Here is a 22,024-nt window from a genome sequence, read left to right on the forward strand (position 1 = left end):
AATGCATTATTTCGGGGAAGAGAAAGTAGAGACACCTGGATACAGCAAAAGTAACTATGTCCCTGAATGCGATTGTTACAAACTTACCCTGCCATCCCTGCTGTATCTTGTCAATTTCAGACAGGAATTTGTGGCTCTTCAGAAAAAGCTTTTTGGGTTTCAAAATGGATTCAGATGATGCAATGACTAGATTTTAATCTAAGAAAGGAATTTGTAGTTTTCCTATTAAGGAGGGTGTTTTCTCAGAAATTCAGACTTTGAAGGTCCAACTTTGAGCTATGTATGAATACATGTGCAGTTAGGAGACCGTCATTGTTTACTCTGGTTTTATTTCCCTTTTTCCCTCTCTGGTCTCTTATTCTCTGCCTATCCCTTGGGCTTTGCCACTTTATCACTGCCCTCTTTTAAAGACTTTTTTATTTACTGTAAATACAGTACTGTCTAACCTCTTAACTTCAAGTGTTACTGGTTTAAAATTAGAATCTACTGCCAAGGTTAAACAGTTTAACATGAAGAGAAACTTCACCTATTAATATATTCAGGTTTTTTTGGTTCCAGCAAGAGTTTATGGTCTTTTAAAGCCCTATACAGTCCTTCATATGTTGACATTCTCTACTGCTAGAGAAACAAGCTTGAATCCTTAGTTGAGATATGATAGGTAAAGGCCTACAAATTTGTCTTAACATATGTGCTTTAAATGTTAATAGATGCCATCTGAAGACTAGGTCATCATACTGTAGTCTGCTATTTTGGGGTAGCTTCAGATAACTTCTTTTAAACAAAAGGCAAGATGTTTGTTCCAGAATTCCCCTTCTAGAATGTGGAGGGTGGATGGGTTCTTAAGGGGATATATCTGTCTCCTAGGCAAAAGAATGTTTGAGTTTGAGTGTGCTTGAGTTGGAGCTTGTGTTGCATGTAGCTCACCAAGTCAATAGTTCCCTTTGGGTCTGGACAGAATTCCAGTTTCATGGATTTTGCATTGTCTTATGCAGGCTTTGATCTTTCTGATCCTGAAAAGGAGAAGATGGGGATTTTATCCCTACAGTTGAAAGAGAAAAATGTCCTTCACTCGGTAAGTTTTATTCTACCAAAAAAAAATCTGTTTTATAACATTATCCTAATGTTTGCATATATAATGAGATCAGTAATGGTTTTATCTGTTAGGAGCTAATAATCACTTTGTTGAGTAATGCTGTCGCGCAATTCAAGAAATACAAATGTCCAAGAATGAAAAGTCATTTGAGTGAGTATAGATAATCAGATGCATTTTTTTTAAAAAATTGATTTTGCAAAGACTTTCAGTATTGATCTGATACTTTTCTTTTTTATCAGTGGTTCAAATGGGAGAAGAATATTACTATGCCAAAGATTATGCCAAAGCTTTGAAGTAAGTACCACCCATGATTGCTTCTTTCACATGCTGTTTTTCTCACTAAGACCCCATGTCTTATCGGTATGGAATAACATTGGAAGCTTATCTAAGATTCTCCTAGTACCTGGATTTAATTGAAGCATGAGCTTTGGAGCCTACGAACTCCATTTATATCAAAGAAAGCAAAACAGATATGTTGAGTCAGTTATTAGAGCAGAAAAACTTCCTGCTGTAAGCTGTTGTGGGGATTTGCATTATTGGGCAAATATTATTTTTTTCTAGCTCTCAGTTTGAGTGCTTGCGCTCTCTCTCCCAGATGTGATTTCTGACACTTGATTACTACTGCAATGAGAACATAGTTACATTTAATTATAGACTTTGTAGTTACAAAATTCAAAAAATATGGAAATGTAGCTGAATTTAATTTTTGTTTATATACCAGGGAGTTAGCAAAAGGAATTATTTTTATTGCTGTAGTTTTCTGCTATTAATGACTACAGAGCTAGGAAAGCCTAGTGCTGAGGTATAGCTACCATCTTTTCTGAAGTATGTGTCATGCTTAGTTTCTTAACTTTGTATTTTTAAGGGGAAACAGTGAAAGTCGTGTGAAGGAGGAGTCCCACAGTGGTTTCATTAATTAGGTCTCAAAGATCACATGTTGTAAGTGGAGTATGTTTGAGGGAGATGTGTTTATTGTTTTTACTAGCTGACTGGAAGCTACAGGGAGGAGAAGGTGGGCTAAGATAAACAGGTCAATTTGTATGAAGTCTAATTTTTATAGGAACAAGCATTTATTATTTATGTTTAGGTAGGTTTTTCTGAAGTAGGCAGAAACTCTTGTCTTGAACAGTTGAACAGAGTTTAAAAAAATCTAGTTTTCTGCTTTGCTAGTAATGGTAAGCATTGCTCAGTATGAAAACCATATTGTGTGTGGTTTTGCCTGATAAAGGTCGATGAATGTGTTGTTTGTAGATCTTTGAAACCCTTAAGGGAGTAAAGAGGACGTAGGAGGGGAAAGAAACATCTCAGCTTAAGGAACATTAAAATTCTTCAGTTTGGAAGGGGACTTTATTGTGGGGTTTTGGTTTGGTTTTCTTAAACCTTACCACATACTCAATAGTAGAGTGTATTTTTAATGCAGTGCTGGACTAAGACTCTTCTGTCCAGTTGCTGTTTTGCTAGTTGTTTATGTGGAGACAGATGGGTTTTCCTGTTGTTCTCTTGTGAAAATTGTTCTAGACTGAAAAAGAGAATTAACGGAATAAATGTGTTTCTTTACAATAATTTCATGCTGTTTTCAATAAATCATTGCCATATGTAAACAGTAGAGTTGACTTTAATCTAGCATTTGTTTTAGTGAAGAGTAATGATACCAAATAAATGTGAACTTCTAAAAAATATTGATGTGCATAACTTTTTGCTCTCAATTGTACTGTGTTGCAGGCTCTTGGATTATGTTATGTGTGAATATCGCAGTGAAGGATGGTGGACTCTTCTCTCTTCTATATTGATGACAGCTCTCAAATGTTCATATCTGATGGCCCAGCTAAAAGACTATATAACGTACTCTTTAGAGCTACTGGGTAGAGGTATTCTTTTAAGACATATATTCAGGCTATAAAGAAAAATTGAAGTACATGTATTTGGAAGTCTGACAAATCATTGTCGGACACAGTGCTTAAAGTACTTCAGATGACTACAAAATAGCTATACCTGTGCTGAATTTTTAGTATCTTCTCTCATATGCTGGAAGTTGAATTTTCTTTCTGTTACAAAATTTATTGCATTCAAATAGACTGTGTCAGGATATCTGAGGCACAGAGACTCATTTGGGACTGTTCAAATAATGTAACAGAAACTTCTGAGCCTTGGGATGAAGGGAAAACTGTAATAGAGCTAAAGGGGAAAAATATTTTTCCTATTAAGTAACAAACTTCAGAAAAATGGTGCTAGCTTTAAAATCCCAAATATGCTTCTCTCAAACTTTTTACTAGAATTCTGCTGATGAAATATACCTGTGGTATTTTTTAAGGAAAAAATTTGACATAGGGTGGCTGCACAGTAATGATGCCAGCACTCTGCTTCATGTAATATCTGTTACTTGATATTGCAGAAATAGTACTTTTGTGCCCTAAATTGCTAATTGACACTGTTAGGGCAGGTGGGATAAAAATGGGTTTGCATCTTCTGTTAGGTAGCCAGGCTACTCTGCTTTGTATTAAAGAATCACCAATGAGACAAACCCACCTTTCTTCATCTTCAAGAGAAGGGTGCTCATTTTAATTAGTCCTTTTTTCTTCCTGTCACCTTCTCTGGGTGGGGTTTCTGGTATTGTCTGAGCTTGCCTCTTTGCATGTTCCAGATTTTTGTACTGTTTCTTCCCTTTTTAAACGTAAACAACAAGAAGGTATAGGCATTATTATCTTGAGTTTTTCCTCCAATAAATTAAGTACTTGTTTAACCAAAAAATAGTTTACTTGATTCCAGTGGAAGGAAGAGGAGACAATTGAAATAGGCAAAGTTCTGAAAACTGAATGAATCCTTCATTACCAGTATCTGGATGTTAGCAATCTTTTCCCCAGAATGTGTTTTTTGAAAGATGCAATCTAGAGGAAAGATTTATTTTTAAGTTTAAAAAAAAAAAAAAAGAGGACTTACTTATGTCTTGTAATCTTTGTTTTGTTCTATTGCTAGCATCTACTCTTAAAGAAGATCAGAAATCTCGAATAGAAAAGAATCTGATAAAAGTTCTAATGGTAAGTGGCAAAACTCCTATTACCCTTTTAATTAATCTTAAGAGTGGTCAGTGTTTGGTAATATTCTATTATTGTTATTTATAATCTTCTATCTGGATACAGAATGAAAGCCCTGATCCTGAACCTGATTGTGACGCTGCTGCTATGAAAGCATCACAGAAATTGTGGGCTGACCGTGTTTCCTTGGCAGGCAGTAATATTTTCACAATAGAAGTCCAAGATTTTATACCGTTTGGTAAGTAAGAAAGCAAATTTACACCAGATTATAAATTTTGATGTAGTTGTATCTTGAAAATAGCTAATTAGGAAAAAATATGAAGTGTATATTAAAGCCAGCAACACTAAAACTCTTGTTTCAGTACTAGTCTGTTCTTCATCTAAATCAGTAAGATAAATTGTGAGAGAAGCCAGTGATCTCTTACCCCAAAATGGGTTACTAAAGAAGGATCCTTTGAGCAATGTGTCTGAGAGGAAGAAACCTACGAACTTCCAGCTGTGGCTACCTATGCCTTTAAACATGGTAGAAGTAGTAGTCTCTTGCTTTTTGAAAGACTTCTGCCGTTCTGGCCTGCTTTGAAGTAGGATTCTGAAGAAAGAGGGCAGAATGGGTGCAAAGTAATACTCCGTGTACAAAGGGGGCATGAGTTGAGCATTAGCTACAAAAGAAGTGTACCGGATTACCTCATGCAAGCCTCATGGTGTTCAACAAGGCCAAGTGCAGGGTCCTGCACCTGGATTGGGGCAACCCCATGCACAAATACAGGCTGGGCAGAGAATGAATTGAGAACAGCCCTGAGGAGAAGGGCTTGAGAGTGCTAGTAGATGAGAAGCTTGACATGAGCTGTCAATGTACACTAGCAGTCCAGAAAGCCAACAGCATCCTGGACTGCATCAAAAGAAGTGTGACCAGCAGGTTGAGGGAGGTGCTTCTCCTCTTCTACTCTGCTCTTGTGAGACCCCACCTGGAGTACTGCATCCAGCTCTGGAGTTCTCAGCACAAGAAGGACATGGACCTGTTAGAGCAAGTCCAGAGGAGAGCCACAAAGATGATCAGAGGGCTGGAGCACCTCCCGTATGAGGACAGGCTGAGAGAGTTGGGGTTGTTCAGCCTGGAGAAGAGAAGGCTCCGAGGAGACTTAACAGCAGTCTTCCAGTACTTAAAGGGGGCTACAGGAGAGATGGGGAGGGACTCTTCATCAGGGAGTGTAGTGACAGGAGAAGGGGTAATGGTTTTAATATGAAAGGGGGTAGATTTAGATTGGATATTAGGAGGAAGTTTTTTTCTGTGAGGGTGGTGAGGCACTGGAACAGGTTGCCCAGGGAAGCTGTGGATGCCCCATCCCTGGAGGTGTTCAAGGCCAGGCTGGATGAGGCTTTGAGCAACCTGGTCTAGTGGAGGGTGTCCCTGCCCATGGCAGGGGTGGTTGGAACTAGATGATCTTTAAGGTCCCTTCCAACGCAAACCATTCTATGATTATTTCTTTTCCTGCTGGGAATCTGCTTCTCCTCGGCAAAGATTTTGGCCAAGTGTTGAAAGGTGTAACAGTGTTAGTAGCCAAATTTGTCTGACTTAGGTACAATCCGAAGTTTTAAGAGTATACACAGAACAATCCTTACCACAATTATTTCAGGAGTGTGCTTCTGAATTCAATGTTGTAGTTTGGTGGGTTTGACACATACTTATTTTTCTTTTTTTCTTTTTTTTTCTTAATTCTAGTGCAGTGCAAAGCAAAATTTCTTGCTCCTAGTTTTCATGTTGATGTTCCTGTGCAGTGTGATGTATACTTGAGAGCTGATTGTCCTCATCCTATCAGGTTTTCTAAACTCTCCATCAGTTTCAATAATCAGGTAACTATGTTCTATCTATCTCTGTCCTAGTGACAGAAGCTTATAAGAATGGAATAATATCTCTTTGTTTTTAAACATAAAAATACTTAAGTTGGAAAGATGTTTTTTCTCTTTGTATTGTCTATCGCTTTTCACAGGTATATTGATACTGTGATAAAACTCCCGAAGGCAGTTTCATTAGTTCATCTATCATATCTTTGTTTTCCTGTAAAGTTGTCTAAAGTTTCAGAAGGATCATTTTAATGTCTTATTTCTCTTGATGTTCTTGCATGAAGTTACATTAATCAGTATAATGGGTATTGTGTGTCAAATAATTACATTGTAATTACTTGCTACGTCTAACTTCAGTAGTGTGAAAAGTAGCAAGAACACATGAAGTTTGATCCAGTAACAGAGAACCTTATCATTTGCTATACTACCGTTACTCTCTAAAGAGGTCTTAAGTCTGGATTTATTAACTTTTTTCCCCACTCCTCCCTTGTAGGATTACAACCAATACTGTGTGGTAGAAGAAGCCTATCAAAAAAGTGATATTCTAGAACAGTCATCCCAAGGAACAATGTGCTTAGTCCCTGGCAAAACAAGAAAGTTCACTTTCAAATTTGTTGCAAAAACTGAAGATGTAGGAAAGAAGATTGAGGTTTGTCAGTTTGTTTTACACCTTTCTTACTGATGCTTATAAAGAACTTAGAACTACAAAGCTGCCTCTAATCTGGCACTGGGTACTAATGTCACTGCAGTTCCAAATGTTTGAATTCTTGAAACTCAAGTACCAAAAATGAGAATAACTTTTTTCACATTTTCAAAGCAAAAAATTATTACAAAACCCTAAGTATGGCTTCAAGTTTTTGTTTTTTGTAAATATGTGCAGTACTTTTAAAAAAAAAAAAAAAAAAAAAAAAAAAAGGGGGTGGCTAGTATAGCATTATGGGAGGGTAGGAAACTATAAAATGCTGCACTGCCCACACAAGCACAGATACTTTTCCCACCACTGTTTCACTAAATGAAATCCTGGAAGTGTCTTCTGTCTGCAAAGCTGCCAGAAGATTTTGATGATATGCAAACACAATGAAGATGTGTATGTTGGAAAACTGTATTGTTACAGTAGGTGATCTGAAGACAAAGTTATCAGTGTGCGTTTAAATTTGTGTCTATCAGATCATCTCTGTGAATTTGATCCTGGGAAGTGAATCTGGCCGATGTGTGATTCTGAACTGGCGTGGTGGAGGTGGAGATGCTGCTTCATGTCAAGAAGCATTGCAGGCAGCACGTTCCTTCAGGCGAAGACCTAAGCTTCCAGATAATGAAGTGCACTGGGACAGTTTGACTATTCAGGCAAGCACTATGTGAGTAAAAACTTGAAAATAAATATGATGTATCATTGTGAGTCTCCTGCGAAGTCCGGATCACTCTGCCTAAAAGAAGAAAAAAAACTGTCTGGGACATCTTTACTGAGCTTTTTTAGTATGTCTTTACTTAACTGGGGATAAGATAGGTACTTAGATAGATGTCTTAATTCTTTAGGACTTCTGAGTCTCCAGATAGCGAGAAGTACAGAAGAAGCTTGCATTGATCTGAGTGTACCAAGTATGCTTTAATTCTCCCTTTCACCTAACTTTGCTAGGCAGACTTGTCCCAGATTTTTGTTCAAACTAGGAGGTGTTACTGTTCTTACAAAAGCCATCACACAAAGAATCCCTAAGAAACTGTATTGGAAAATAATTGTTTATAAATAGGCTAACACTAATTTAGAATTATTCAAAATAATTAAATCCTGTTGCTGTTGGTGAGGGTGCTTTTTTTTGTTTTTTTTAAATTTCCTGGCAGAACATGTGAACCATTAATGCTTATTACTGGGGTTCCAAACTGTTTTTGTAGTTGTTCCCATCATATTGCTTTTCAGGCATCTCACATCTCCTAGTCAAATAGGCCACCAGTTGTCATAACTTTCTCAAACAATAGTCTGTTTTAATCTCCTTTAAACTAGGCTTAAAAGCTTGTTATTTAAGAAACACACAATAACCAAGTCTTTTTGTTTTTTTTTTAAAGGATTATTTCTAGAGTGCCAAACATTTCTGTTCAGCTCCGTCATGAACCTCCTGCCTTGACTAATGAAATGTATTGTTTGATTGTGACAGTCCAGTCACATGAGGAGACAGTGGCCAAAGATGTTAAGCTTACAGCAGGTTTAAAACCAGGTATTTGGGGTTATTTTCTTTTAATCCAGCAGTCTCCTAATTGACTCCTTGTTCTTGATGCAATGCAGAGAAATATAGTAAATGGCTCTCCTGTAGTAGTAGAGCCAAACCAGAGTGAAGGTTGGCAACGATGAGATACTCTTGGTAAGAACAAGAGCTAACAGACTCATTCAGTTATGGTTATCTTAACTACTGCTTGTCAGTAGTGTTTCCCTGGGTATTTTCAAAAGATAAGTCAATGCGTTTGCAAGAAAACATGGAAGCTTTTGTATTCCTTCCTAACCTTTTATTTAATTTGCTCATAACTAGATTCTTCTTTTCACAAGAGGTAGATCTTTTTCTTGATGAGGTGAAAGTATTAGTGCTAGCTAAGTGTTTTCTAAGTATAGTCTTTGTGGGTTTTCTCCCCCAACCACCCCCTCCTTTTTAATTTTTTTTTTCCCCCACCATGGACAATATGGTTTGTTTTTTTTTAAACCACCTGAAATTTGAGGAGTGATGGGGAACTGAGACAGTATTCCTTCAAATTAAAAGGAAAAAATACAGATATTTTATATTTTAAGTCCTAGTTAGCTGTATGTAGTCGTTGCTGACAGTTTTCAATATGTCAAGTCCAGATGTTACACTGTAGATCTGTTTATATCAATTATCCTAAAAGGCAAAAATATTTTTAAGCCACTAGCATACAGGATGCTGTATGTGCTGGGTACTCTGAAATAGTCACATTCCCTATACAGCTGTATGGTTCATTAAAGTCGGTGGAGTGTTCTTTAAACTTGTTTGATTGGATATTTGGGCTTGGTTCCTAAAGCACTATTTAATAGTTGGTCTTGATTTTTTTTTTTTTCCCCACCTTGATCTTGACTGTTAACACGTGATGTGCAGCATCAGTGTGGGCTTGCTAATCACATTAAAAGAACAATTGATATTTGATACTTCTTTTAAGGGGAAGGTGATGTATTTTCCACAGTTGTAACTCTTTGGCAAGATGTGGCTTGTTTTGCTTGGAAAATTATCCCGTGTTACTTCAGTAATACCATTATTCTAATGCCTGTGACTGAAGAATGGTGTCATTTAATGTCTATACAATTGTTGTTACATATTTTCAATGCATATTTGGAAAAACAATTTTAGAAAGATATAAAATCTTTAAGTCATTCTCCTGAAAACGGAAGAATCACAGAACAGTGAAACTTTATTTTTACTTCATATAGAGTACCAAGAAAAACTTGGATCACATAATAATGTTGTGTTTTGTATATGGTAGGGAAGATCTAGATATGATTTCTGATTTTTGAGATTATTTTTTTTTCCCCCTGTAGCCTAAATAGATGAAACACAAACTTTGCAGGATGTGAACCCTCCAACTTAGAAAACTTAAGGTGTTGTCAAATCTGTCCTCTGGTGCTTTTGAAAGCTTCTGTCAACCAAATGAGCAGTGTTAATTCCTCATTTTTGAGATGAATATCTTATTATTTTTAGTTATTGCTTCCATGCTTCAATGATGTAAGCCTGCGTGGATATGAAGACTGTTTTTAATCCTAGGGCAAGATGCTAACCTGACTCAGAAAACTCAGGTGACTCTTCATGGAACAGATGCATGTGATGACTCTTTTCCTGCACTGCTTCCTGATATCCCTGTAGGAGACTTGCAGCCAGGGGAAAAGGTGAAGGCTTAAAACCTTCTTTCTGTATCACATTTTAGAAAATGGGGATCAACTAATAAAAGACTTATTGAAGGACCTATGCTTACTTTCACGTATCTGAACTGATAAATTAAATACTCATGCCATATATTCCCTATTGTTTAATTGTGGCTTAGTATTTCTTTAGCTAGATCCCATTTTGGACTAAATTTGGGAATAAGGTATATTCTGGGATTGATGATACAGCTGGGAGATAAATAAAAGGAGGCTAATCTCAACTGTTAATTAAATGCTTTGCCCAATGGACAGTAGATAATAATAGTCAGCAAGTGTGATTCAGCATGGTAGAGGATCAAATATGTAGATGTTGCACCAAACTGAAATTGTGACTAGTAAATTAGAAGTTGGGTATATTATATATTGCACAGTAATGGTTCTTTTCTTGTAGTGTTAAGTAACAGATGAGCATCAGTAGCAAAGCAACTGCAGCTGTGCTACTCTGATTAAAATAATTCACTGCATGATTAAGATCATGCACTGTAGGAGATACTTTATGGCCAAAATAGTATCCTTTCTACTGTTGCCCTCTTGGACCAAGTAAGATGATTAATGCGTTTTGGACAGCTGTAGGCCTAATTAATGTAATTTAGGTGTAGCATGTCTCATACTGTCTCTTTTATTTTGCAGCTGGAAAAACCAATATACATTCGTTGTGGAACAGTTGGTGCAAGAATGTTTCTGGTTTACGTTTCTTACTTAATCAACACTATCGTTGAGGGAAAAGAAATCCTCTGCAAGTGTCACCGGGTAGGATGTAAAGATGCACCAATTGCTGGAGATACATTAATGAAATGCAAGAAATATTCTCAATCTGAAGGCTGTAATTCCAAGTCTCCTAGAAGCTTTTCTAGTAGATTAAAAAAAAAAATGCAAAATGAGCAGTATGGTACCCCAATTTAGGGTGAGCAGTTTCATAAGTGTAATGAGAAGAAAAGTCTTCTATATTTATTCTTCAGTATCTTAAAGAGTCATTCTACCCTGGGGAGGACTTGGTTAAATTTATGATTAAAAGTAACCTTACATTAGTAACCTTTGATATCAACTGCCAGGTCTGAAACTGAATAACTTTTTTCCCCCTTCTTCTTCCTTTTGTTACCTATACAGGATGAAACTGTAACCATAGAAACAGTATTTCCTTTTGATGTTGCTGTCAAATTTGTCTCCACAAAGGTATGTGTTTGTAAAGTTGATCTTTTGGAATCACACCACTTTTGATAGTCACGCTCTGTTTAGTTAGAAATAGCCAGGTCTTGTGTCTGTCTTGACAGTTGGAGCACTTGGACAGAGTATTTGCAGATATACCGTTCTTACTGATGACGGACATCCTGAGTGCCTCTCCTTGGCCTCTCACTATTGTAACCAGCCAGCTACAGCTGTCTGCTTCCATGACCCCAGTAGATCAGCTGGAATCTTATGTGGAGAATGGTGAGTTTTCTTAGATTATGCTCTCTGTCAGGAAGATACTTTTTGCATAAGTTGGGAGTAAGAAATGGGGACAATTTAAACAGCATTTTCTTATCCAACTCTAAATAGAAAAAAGCTGTGTAATACTATAGCTGCTTGCCAGAGCACACCTTAGACAGCAGTATGCTTCAAAATGTAGTTCTGCTTCTCTAGATCAACTAAATAGACTTGATTGATAGATGGTAGCCAAAAAGCTAAATATAACAGACGTAAGGGAAAGCACCTCAAAGTACTTCTGCTATACAACTTCTTGGGTATCCATATGAAAAGATACTCAATATTCCCAGTGTGTATGGACTACATATACTTTCTGGAATGCAAACACTTTGCCACGTGGTAGAGGCAGCATCTGAAGGATAAAGCGATCCATGTCCACGACTGCAGTCATGAAATCGAAAGACGTGAAGGTAGACAGGATAGGCTGTAAAAAACAATTAGAAATAAGCATAATTTTTTTACATTAACACCATTGAGTAGCTTATTACCTAATTGTAACAAAAATTATTTTACTGAACTCTTAAAGGTGGAGATCTGTATGTTAGCTTTGAAGTCAAATAAATGGAGTACTTATCAGCAGAGCTGATCCGAAAATCCTCTGACATAACATTGTCTTTGCATTTGCTGATTCAGAAATATGAAAACGTATTTTCTGTCAAAACTTGGAATACAAATGAGGCAGTCTGGATGGCTGCCTGATTATGGGGCAACTGTCCATCCATGTAATCTTGGGGGGCAGAATCTCACCCTAGAGACTTGCAAGACTCTAGTTCCTTTGTAGATTCAAGAGTTACCTGGCAAAAAACAATTCTTTCCTGGGTACTTTAATCTTAAAACTATGAGATATTTTGAATGACTGAAACATGGATTTTTTTTTTTTAAATACTTTTTTTTTTTTTTTAATCACTGTCTAAGTGAAAAGGTATTTTATTTTTTTTTTTATACTTGAGCAAACTTAGAAATAAAAAGAGTGAAAACTCAAAGCCAGTAGATTTTTCTTGCATTCACTGTCTTCCCCACCTCTCATCCATTTGGGTGGGAGAACAGAAATGTCCATGTTTGTTTTCATTTTAAAACATATGAGACATGTACTGATGTCTCAGAATTTGTTGTGGAAGAGAAGTGTAGAATTTGAATTAGCATTATTTTGCCTTTTTTTGCATATGAACTCTAAATTTGGAATGGTTTGGTCTGTGTAGACATGAAAGAACCTCATGATGCTGTTCAGAAAGTAAGCTGTCATATTTTGTACGTTACCCTTTTATATATTTAGATAATTCACAATCTTTATTGAATTTATATATTATATTTGTGTGGTTTGCAAAGCACTTCAAGGCCTTTATGGCTGAACATTTGTGTTTGTGTAATATTGTATTTTTAGACTTGGCGGTTTCTGCAGTAATGACTTACTTTGATTTTAAACAAAATCTTGCTGATAGTTGTTTTACAGACAGGTGAGAGTGCCAGTGAGTGCTTTTGCCTTCGATGTCCTCCAGTTACTAATGCCAGTGGAGTGGCAACGGGATGTTATATCATTTCCTGGAAGAGGCAAGTATCTCTTGGCCTGGATAGGGAGAGGAAGTGAGTTGCTTTATTTTTAGGGATGATGGTGGGGTTTTGGATGTTTTGGGGGAGTGTTTTTGATTTTTTATCTTTCTGTAGCAACTACTGTCTAGACTTTGGACCTTACTAATTACTGCTTAGCTTCTTAGACTTTTTAATAAATACATATTTCACTTAAGAGTAATATATACCAATATATGATTTTAACATTCTGTGAAGCTTTCTTCATTGTAAGATCGTAGGTAACTTACAAAGCTGTTTTGTCACCTTCTGTTCCCTGTTTTCTCCAGTCATGAAATATTTCACTTGAGAAGCCAAGTCAAAGGAATAGTTTTCTAATGGAAACAAACAAACTTTTTAAATGGGAAAACTAACTGTTTTCCCACCTGAAATTGTGGGTTTATGTATTCACTCAGTTTTCAAAGACAAAGATACACCTCAACAGAGGTGTATCTTTCTTCTATTTTGGTTTTGTTAAGTCTTAGAGCTGTTTAGTGTTCTTACTTGCGTTTTGCTGTTTTATCTACATGCTATGGCCCTTCTTTTGCTCGCTTAAAAAAATCCTGGTTTTTTCTTTCCACCACTGAAATTGCTATAGTTTTAGTTTAGTCACATGTAAGTGATGTGGTTTTAGTGTACTCATTTGATATGCTGTTGTATAACTTTCAACATGGTCTGCATTTGTGACTTTTTCCTGCAGAAGTTCACCTGTGGAAACTGTACCTGTTGTTAGTACAGTCATCACTCTACCACATGTGATTGTAGAGAGCATTCCCCTCCATGTTAATGCAGGTAATATTAATTTGGCAACATACATGTCCCAGTTAGAATTTTAAGAACTTCTGAAGTTTTACAGCAGCCAGATCTTGCATTTACTGCAACAGAAGACAGAAAACTGGTGCTGGATATTATAGAGCTAGTGAAATAAACTACCATCACTTAGACTGCCCCAAGCCTTGCCTCCCTTTCCTCCCTTCAGTTCAAGGGAAGAGCTGGAAGGTAGTTACACAAATGCATTCTCTTAAAAGCTGTCCATGGATCAGCCTGTGTCAGGTGGCAGCACAGAGGCCAGAGTTACCACTGCTGATGCTGCCTTCCCAGTAGGTTTCTCTAGATGCCTGTGGCAAGAATTGTTGCATCCACCCACTCCCTAGCTGCATCCCAGGAAGGAAGAAGCCTGGAGAATTGGAGCTGCTTGTGGGCAGGTGAACTGTTTCTCTTCTAGCACTTCACCTGCACAAGAGCAGAGGGGGAGTGGAGAGCTTACTGAACACACAGAATTCCTATGTGTTCTTCGGTTCAGTTTTCTTTGTACTGAGATTCTTCCATCATGCTTTCCTGTTACATTTTGAAAACACTTCCTGACAGTATCTGATAAGGTTTTGGTAAGCTGAAAATACCCAGCAGCAACCAAAGTGACTTCCTAGTTAGCATTCCTGGACAGTGTCAGCAGTTGGGGGTTTTGTAACTAGATGTTGAAGAAGTGTTATTGAAAGGTTGTAATGAAGTTGTGTTCTGCTCTTTAATTTTTTTTTCTGAAAAATCTTGCCAGAAATTATTTAGATGCCTAGTTACTGGATCTTTTTTTTTTCTTCAAAATTTTCACTGCTCTTTGTGATAGTCTTATTTGTTATGTATGGAACTTCAAAACTTATTTTGTATTTGAGTTTACTTACTTTCTTTCCAAAGATCTGCCATCATTTGGTCGAGTCCGAGAATCCTTACCTGTCAGATATCACCTGCAAAATAAGACCAACTTAGTCCAGGATGTGGAGGTGTCAGTGGAACCCAGTGATGCTTTCATGTTCTCTGGCCTTAAACAGGTACAAAATTGTCACATCTACTGATCCTGCTAGCTTATTCTGGTAGTGAAGAATACATTGATTAGACTTGAACTGATGTGCAGAGGGGACAAGCTCATTGTTTTTTAGATGTTTAAAGTATGGTAAATTCTGTCTGGAAGAATGCATGGTTGCAGACTCCATTTAAAGAAGGGCTAAATGGAAGCCTGACTAGGAGCCATTTGCCTTGTTTATGGGGAACATGGTCTTTCAGTATAGAAGTAATAGTTTAACTAGAATAGGACAGTTGTTGCATTCTTTCCAACTTTACTTTTTCCAGAAAGTAAACAGTGTATAAATAGAAAGTGAACAGAGGACTGCTTTTGATCACAGGATTTATCTATGTTTGTGGCTTTTTCTTTTTTAAGATCCGATTAAGAATCCTTCCTGGCACACAGCAGGAAATGTTATATAACTTCTATCCTCTGATGGCTGGGTATCAGCAGTTACCTTCTCTTCATGTTAACTTGCTGCGATTCCCAAACTTCACTAATCAGTTGCTCAGACGATTCATACCGACACACATTTTTGTAAAGGTAAGACTGTGAGAAGTGCCTTGAAGTGCGTTTGAAGGCTCCCTGTGGGGCTGCTCAGTGTTTGGGAACTACACTCCAGCTCTGTTTAAAGCTGAGTGATTCTAAGCACACTAAAATGGCCAGCTTGTAACTGAGTTATTTGCTTTGACAAGTCTTGGGTTGTGCATTGGTGTCATCAACCAAAATCCTTAGGAAATCTGTTTAAGTGCAGCAGGTATTTGGTTACAATTAGATGAACTAGCTGAATGTACTTAGCCTGTCCCTGTTACTCTTGTGTCTTACTCTGTAAAATTAGTTTTAAAGCGGTCTGTATTTTGAGTACAATGGAGTGGGCTAAATGTAGCAAAATAATTTAATACCATGATTTTCAGCACTCCTGAAAAAAAAGAAGTGTATGAGCAACCCATATGGTTAGGTTTAGAAACACTGTGGCATCCCACACCTCCCTAAATAACTTCTAAAAACATATCCTCTCAGTGAATCACTCAGTCTAGATTTTTTTAGTGGTATGACTGAAGACTATTCAATCATGTAATGAAAAATAGATCACAGTTTCTTTTGACTTGTTAAGAATAATTTAAATCCAGTTGCCCAAAACAGTGCTTTCTCCTTCTACTGCTGCTGTCTCCAGAATATTGTATTCACTTTTTAGTGACTTTTAGCAAGCAAGCAGCCTGAAGAATTTGTTTATATGACTTGAGATGGACTTGTTCAGACAGCTGTAATCCTGTTTCCAGGACACAGGCTTGCCATTCTTTCAATTTTGTTTTAGCCAAAAGAGATAGGCAGAACTTACTTTTTACATATGCTGTCAATCAGTGGCTCTTCTAGACTGGTTGCCAAGATGGCCTCCTAAGTCAATACAAAAGGCTTTTTTTCCTCAACAGCATGTTGTGCTCACCGCTCCTGTGGAATCTCTTTGCTTTTGCTTTGGAGATGTCAGGACCTTAAAAAACCTTATTGTTAGGATGCTTTTTCTTCTTTGAAACTTCCTCTTTGCTCTCTCCTATATGTAGTGATTCTGCATAAAATTCCTCTAAGAAACTGCCAGTCTCATTCCTCTTTTATGCACTGATAACTAGAGCTTTTTATACTACGGGAGTACTCAGAACTCTGATCAGCCAAACCTTGTGCTAAGCTGTCCAAATGTGTACAGAGATGCTCTTGGCATTTAACAGGGCAGTTAAAGAGCTGAGGCATCTACCAAGTACTCACTGGGCCAAACTGAAATTTCAGTTGTACATCCTCTGTGTTCGTGCTGCTGTTGGAAACCATTAGAAGTAAGGAGAGGCTTAATGCCACGCTTGTGTACTAGAGCTACATTGATTGATGCAATGTATTGCAAAGTCAGTTTCCTAACAGCCTTGGTCTTTTGCATTGTTATTTTTTTTTTAATGCTCTGTGTTTTTTTTCTTAAAGCCTCAGGGTCGTCAAGCAGATGATAACTCAATTGCAGCTGCGTAACTTTGAGATCCGTACCTCTGCACTTAAAGAAAATGGGATGTTGCACAGAATATATAACACTCACTTTGAAAACATGGCTTTGATCAAACCATGAGGATTAAATTTTATTTTTAAATTACAACTCTTAACAGAACTAATGTTTTAAAAAAATCTAGTCTTTTGTAGACTTTATTTAAGGAATAAACATGTGGGGAAAACTTGGTGCTTTATTTAACAGGAACATTTTTTTGAAGTTAACTTTGAATGTCCAACTCTCAAAAGTATCATTAAGGTGTATTAAATGTCTTGAGTATTTAAGTGAAGAAATGCTAATTCATTTGACCAAAAACCACAAGACGTTTTCATAGTTAACAGCAAGTTGAAGGGCAAAGTTTGTACTTACTGTTAGAGATATACAACATTGAAAACTATCTTTCACAGAAGCTTGCTCTGTGCCACTTGTGTTGAGGGCAGAACAGGGGGTGCAGTAGCACAGTAAACAACAAATGGTTCCATTGTCCTGTTAGTTTCTCCTGGGTAAGCCATACATCCAAATTTGAATTCAGCAACAGCTAGTCTAATGACCAGAGAGATAGTTGGACTATCCAACCTGAAGCTGATGGTTTGGAACTATTTTTACACACACAGCTTCCAGATTAAAGATATGTCTTGGTAGTCTCCTGCTGTGTGAATTTAGAAAATGGACATCCTACTGTTGTACAGCTCTGGGTGAACTGGTGTTTAAAATACAGTAAATTGTGTACATAAAAAAAATGCATTGTGAAAACTTCAGTTGTTTAACTTTCTAAATTACATTTTGGTTGCTTGGGAAATACCTTATTTATTGTCAAAGTGAAGTTCTAATAAACAGCTTGTAACAGAGTACTTCTGAAACTGTGTCCTTAATTGCATTGTTTTCACAGCTGTTGTTTCATAACTCTGGTCTGTCTTGTGAGTTGATACATTCATTTATGGCACTGGAGTCCAAAATAACAGCTGTAATTCTTGTAGAAATGCATTAGAGAAGCATGTAAACATTCCTTGCCAGTGAAAGGACTGTAGGTTAATTGTCAGTCCTGAAAAAAATATACATGAGTCTATATAGCTTTTCCATGGAGTGCAGATGTAGTTATGAGGTTTTTCAGTATTAGTATAGAGGAGGAAAAGAGGACTGACAAACCGTGCTGGGAAAAATAAATGAAACCTTCCTTACTCTTTCCTTAAATATTACTAAGTGTCAGTATGGAATAGGTGTTTTATCTCTTTATTTAAAAGACAGGAGTGGAAAATGTATTTCATGTCAAGATTTTTTTTTTCTTTTAAGTAGCCTCAGATGACAGCAACTCTGGCACCTCTGCTATTGCTTCTTAAGACATGTTGGTGCAAGTGTACAGTGGAGAACTGGGGTGCCTCATCCCCTGCCCCAAAACAGTCTAACAGCAAAAGATTTGTTTTCCTTTGAGAAAGGAGAGGGCATAAAGTGCCTTCTTGGTTACAATGATATTAAAGTCTTAAGTGAATCGTGTAGATAGGTTTCTATTTAAAATGGTGAGTAGTAGAAGTAGGTACTGTGTAAAAAATAATACAGAAATATAGAAAAGCAAACTTACCTCATACCATGGGGAAAAGAAATTACTTGCTACTTTGCCGTAGTTGTAATTTCTGTTCTTTTCCCATTTGCAAAGAGAATCTTTTTTTGGTTTGTGTGATCTTATTGTAGCTGTAAACATGACAAAGCAAAGATATTTGTCTTAGTTGTCTTTAAGTACTAGGCACACCTTTTATGCTATGTAAGTGACTGATGTGGGTGAAAACATGCAGTAAGCAGGAACCACCTTGTTAAAAATGCTTAAGAAGTGATTAATGATGACTATCTTACTGACTCATAAGACTTAATGCTGAGGAGAATGTTTGTGATTCATAACCTAAATCCCATTGGGAGACTTGAGGAGATAAAAACGGCACATGTATTTCAATGTTAGTGCAGTTTTTCGTCATTTAATGTGTTCTGATGAGCACCATTCAAACTGCAGCCTGTTCTACTTAAACATAGTCTATTTTAATTGGAAATAATTAAGCATCAAAGAAAAGAGAAGCTACTTTTATACTAGTTTAAAAATAGCTTTCAGAGGAAAAAAGTTTGAAATAAACATGTTCATATTGCTACTGAGCTGGAAACTTAGCCCTAGCAATATTGTTTCCTCCCCTTTCATGCTCCCAAGTACATGAGAGGGGGAAAAACATGTCCCATCACCTCAGATCTTCTGACCTGAAGTCTGGAGCAAAGACTGGTAGTCTAGCCCATTCCTTCTGACCACTCAGGTCTAGTTATAAGAAGTTCAGGAAAAATGAAGGATTAAAAGAAAGTTAATTCATGATCAGTTTTTAGGGTCTTGCATGGTTTTCTCAGGTCTTTGATTTACACAGGTGTTTTGGAGGTTCTACCAGCTTGGTTTTTGCATGTCGTAATGAACAAGATATTTCTCTTCATTCTTCCTCTGCCTTCACTTGGGAGACTGGAAGTCTCTTGGTAAGAATACTTCTGCTATGACTCTCCTTCAGGTTTGAGGTTGCAGTGTGTAGAGTAGGAAGATGAAAAAAACATCTCAGAAGCATCTCATTCCTTAAACCTGCTCTGCTGCTTCCTTTTCTGAGAAACAATGAGCTGCTGCTCTTTCATGTATTCTCAGTAAAGACATTAGGCTAAAGAGCAGCAGTGAAAATAGACATCTTACCCCAACATACCTTCTTTGTCCTCCTCCAGGGATGCTTTTGACAAGAGATTAGGAGGGCTACGTGAGTGGTAATCTCTGCTCTATTCCAAGGACTAGGTGTTTTTCCTGGTTAACTGAAATGGAGGATGGAGACCTGTGCAGGACTTGTGACTGTGTTCAGCTTTCTCAAATTCAGGATGACTATGCAGATTGCTTTGCACCTGTTGGCTTTCAGGAGATCAGGTATACCCTGACAAACGTTTGTTCTTGGTGGGGTGCTGAGGTAGTTTCTCTGAGCCTAGCAGGTTTGTGCCATTGCCTCACTACACTGGGTTATAAAATATTTTGTGTTTATAACAGTTCTTTCCTCACCAGGAATATGTCTGTTGGATAGCTCTAACGTGACTTGTGCTGCTGAAAGTGAGTTGGGTCATAATAAAACTTAGCATATATCCTTATTAGTCACAGTGCTTAAAGAAGATTCAGAAGATAAGTGCATATAATGTGTAAAATAATTTTAGAGAATTGGTTCTTTAGAGCTCTCCACAGGGATGTTTCTGGGCACTGTAGCCTGATAAAACCAGTTAAGGGGGAAAAAAAGTTTTGACTGCTTTGAGGTTTCTGCTAAAGTAAACCCTAGATTTAATGTATTCTTTTTTTTGTTTAAATAAGGGATGAACAAACCTGGTGGAAGTATGAAGTGCCACCTGGAACCTGTTTAATCCTGCTTATTTTAAGGGCTAGTATGCTGGGCTACACCTCTGTGCGCCCTGCAAAAAAAGCACAGAGGTAATCTCAGGGAAAATAGATACTGACTGGTCCTGAGATATGCAAACTGGTTAAAACTTATCCCAGCTGTTCTGCTCTGCTTCTCAGATATCAGCAGCCTCTCTCTACCAGCAAGGATGCCATCCATGCAGCATGTGTCTGACTACCCTTCCCCTTGCTGGTGGAGGGGGCTTGTTGGGAGCCAGGTACTGGCTTCCCAAGAAGGTCGCTCAAAGGTTCCCTTCAAACCTGGGCAGTGCGCTTTGCTGCTTGCTCGCTTTCCCCTGCAGAGGGGTACTTGCTTTCAAGGATCATTGTGACCTTCTGGTTGAGCTCTTGTATTTCCTGATACTTTTGTTTTTTCTCACAAAGTTTGTTTCCTCTAGAATGAGCTCTGATTTTTACAGTTAGTCAGGGAACTAATTGGTCTGCTGCCTTTCCTGGACCCCAGAACTCTGTGGCTGAAATGTCATTTGCAATTTGGCTCTCAGGCATGCCTTAGCTTTCTGCTTTTTCAGGGCAAAGCCCTCCTGGGAAAACCCTTACTCTGCTTCTACAGCAGATTGCATTGAGACCTGCTGTGAGACTGTCCCTGTGGATTTCTGTGATGAAAGCCTGCTCTGAGAGCGCTCCTTCAGCCTCTGGGCTAAGAGGGAATACTGCTTGGCATTGCCTAGCATGGGCATGTGCATGTGCACTCTCCCACTGTGGAAATACCTAGGCACAGTGCAGGATTTGGAGAAGTTTCCAGTCTTAATGCAGCTCTGGGACTCATTTTCGTTTAGTCTACAGAGACTAGTGGAGACTGCTCAGCGTCACCTGTAGCATGACTAGTCACAGGGACAGCAGCTCCCAGGAGGATGGTTGCCTACCAGTTAACTGCAGCATTTTCACAGTGTGTTACTTGTGTGCATGCTCACATCATCATTTAAAAGATGGTTGCTTGCTCTTTCTTCTCTATTTCAGAGTTCTTTTGGGGAAAAAGCAATTCTAACTCTTCTAGACAATCCATCTAAAAGAACTGTGCTCCCTTTTTATGCCATTTCTGAACCACCTCTTCTTTCGCACTCCTGGGAGTGTCATCCAGAGCTTGGAAAGCATCCCATGTTGGTGTACATGTATTTGGTCGTATATCTTAAAGCCCCTCAGGCTAGAAGTAACCAACCTGCCTTGCCTTTTGCTGCAGAAGGCTTCATCTTCTTTGCCGTGTTGTCTCATTGCCAGTGAAACTTCACAAAATGCAAGACTGCTTCACATTGCAGGTTGTTATATTTGGTGGACTTGAGTGTGATAAGCTAAGTGAAAAAGAATAAGCTCAATTAATCTTGTTTATCCTTTGTCTTTGCAAGCCTTACAGAAACATACTATCCTGAAACAGTTTTCATTTTGCAGGAAATGAGGATAAAATGTATGTTGCAAATATTTATGGGAATGAACTGGATTCTAGGAAAGCAAAACTCTACATTTTTTTAATCTCATTTTTCTTGCTTCCAAGGAGTTCGCAAGTGTTGGATAACTAAACTCAGGCATTTATGTATTTAAATTGAATTTTAAAATACCCCAAAGATTTATTCAAGACAGTATAAAATCCCTCACCTGAACAGAATGTAAGTATTTTATTCTAGTTTTTTCAAGAAAATTATGTCAAATTTCCTTGCCAGATCTCTAGATAATTTGCTGGGGAACATGATATTGTGCAAAGGCAATCAAGTTTGTATAGCCATGGTTATAGGATGCGTTGTATCAGTGCAAAACTATGCTAACTATGTGTGCTGGTTACCATAGTCTGAACTTGCCAGTAGGATGAGGAGATCTGGA

General features: G+C 37.7%; 1 protein-coding gene across 1 annotated transcript in view; it reads left to right on the plus strand.

The window, feature by feature from the left end:
• The window catches only part of TRAPPC11 (trafficking protein particle complex 11), a gene marked incomplete at its 5' end in the record, with an annotated part of 24,862 nt that extends 7,736 nt beyond the window's left edge, over positions 1 to 17,126 (plus strand). The window contains 19 exons of the mRNA XM_010081516.1: positions 993 to 1,072; positions 1,165 to 1,243; positions 1,333 to 1,387; positions 2,816 to 2,961; positions 4,067 to 4,128; positions 4,231 to 4,363; positions 5,846 to 5,976; positions 6,461 to 6,616; positions 7,135 to 7,322; positions 8,026 to 8,174; positions 9,720 to 9,841; positions 10,508 to 10,627; positions 10,985 to 11,050; positions 11,149 to 11,305; positions 12,781 to 12,889; positions 13,605 to 13,696; positions 14,594 to 14,727; positions 15,114 to 15,281; positions 16,701 to 17,126. Of these exons, the coding sequence (XP_010079818.1) occupies positions 993 to 1,072; positions 1,165 to 1,243; positions 1,333 to 1,387; positions 2,816 to 2,961; positions 4,067 to 4,128; positions 4,231 to 4,363; positions 5,846 to 5,976; positions 6,461 to 6,616; positions 7,135 to 7,322; positions 8,026 to 8,174; positions 9,720 to 9,841; positions 10,508 to 10,627; positions 10,985 to 11,050; positions 11,149 to 11,305; positions 12,781 to 12,889; positions 13,605 to 13,696; positions 14,594 to 14,727; positions 15,114 to 15,281; positions 16,701 to 16,745 (2,192 nt within the window). The remainder of the gene's footprint in view (positions 1 to 992; positions 1,073 to 1,164; positions 1,244 to 1,332; positions 1,388 to 2,815; positions 2,962 to 4,066; positions 4,129 to 4,230; positions 4,364 to 5,845; positions 5,977 to 6,460; positions 6,617 to 7,134; positions 7,323 to 8,025; positions 8,175 to 9,719; positions 9,842 to 10,507; positions 10,628 to 10,984; positions 11,051 to 11,148; positions 11,306 to 12,780; positions 12,890 to 13,604; positions 13,697 to 14,593; positions 14,728 to 15,113; positions 15,282 to 16,700) is intronic.
• Between the last annotated feature and the right edge of the window lie 4,898 nt (positions 17,127 to 22,024).

This window comes from Pterocles gutturalis, unplaced genomic scaffold, assembly GCF_000699245.1.
Source record: "Pterocles gutturalis isolate BGI_N339 unplaced genomic scaffold, ASM69924v1 scaffold31509, whole genome shotgun sequence".
Lineage (NCBI taxonomy): Eukaryota > Metazoa > Chordata > Aves > Pterocliformes > Pteroclidae > Pterocles > Pterocles gutturalis.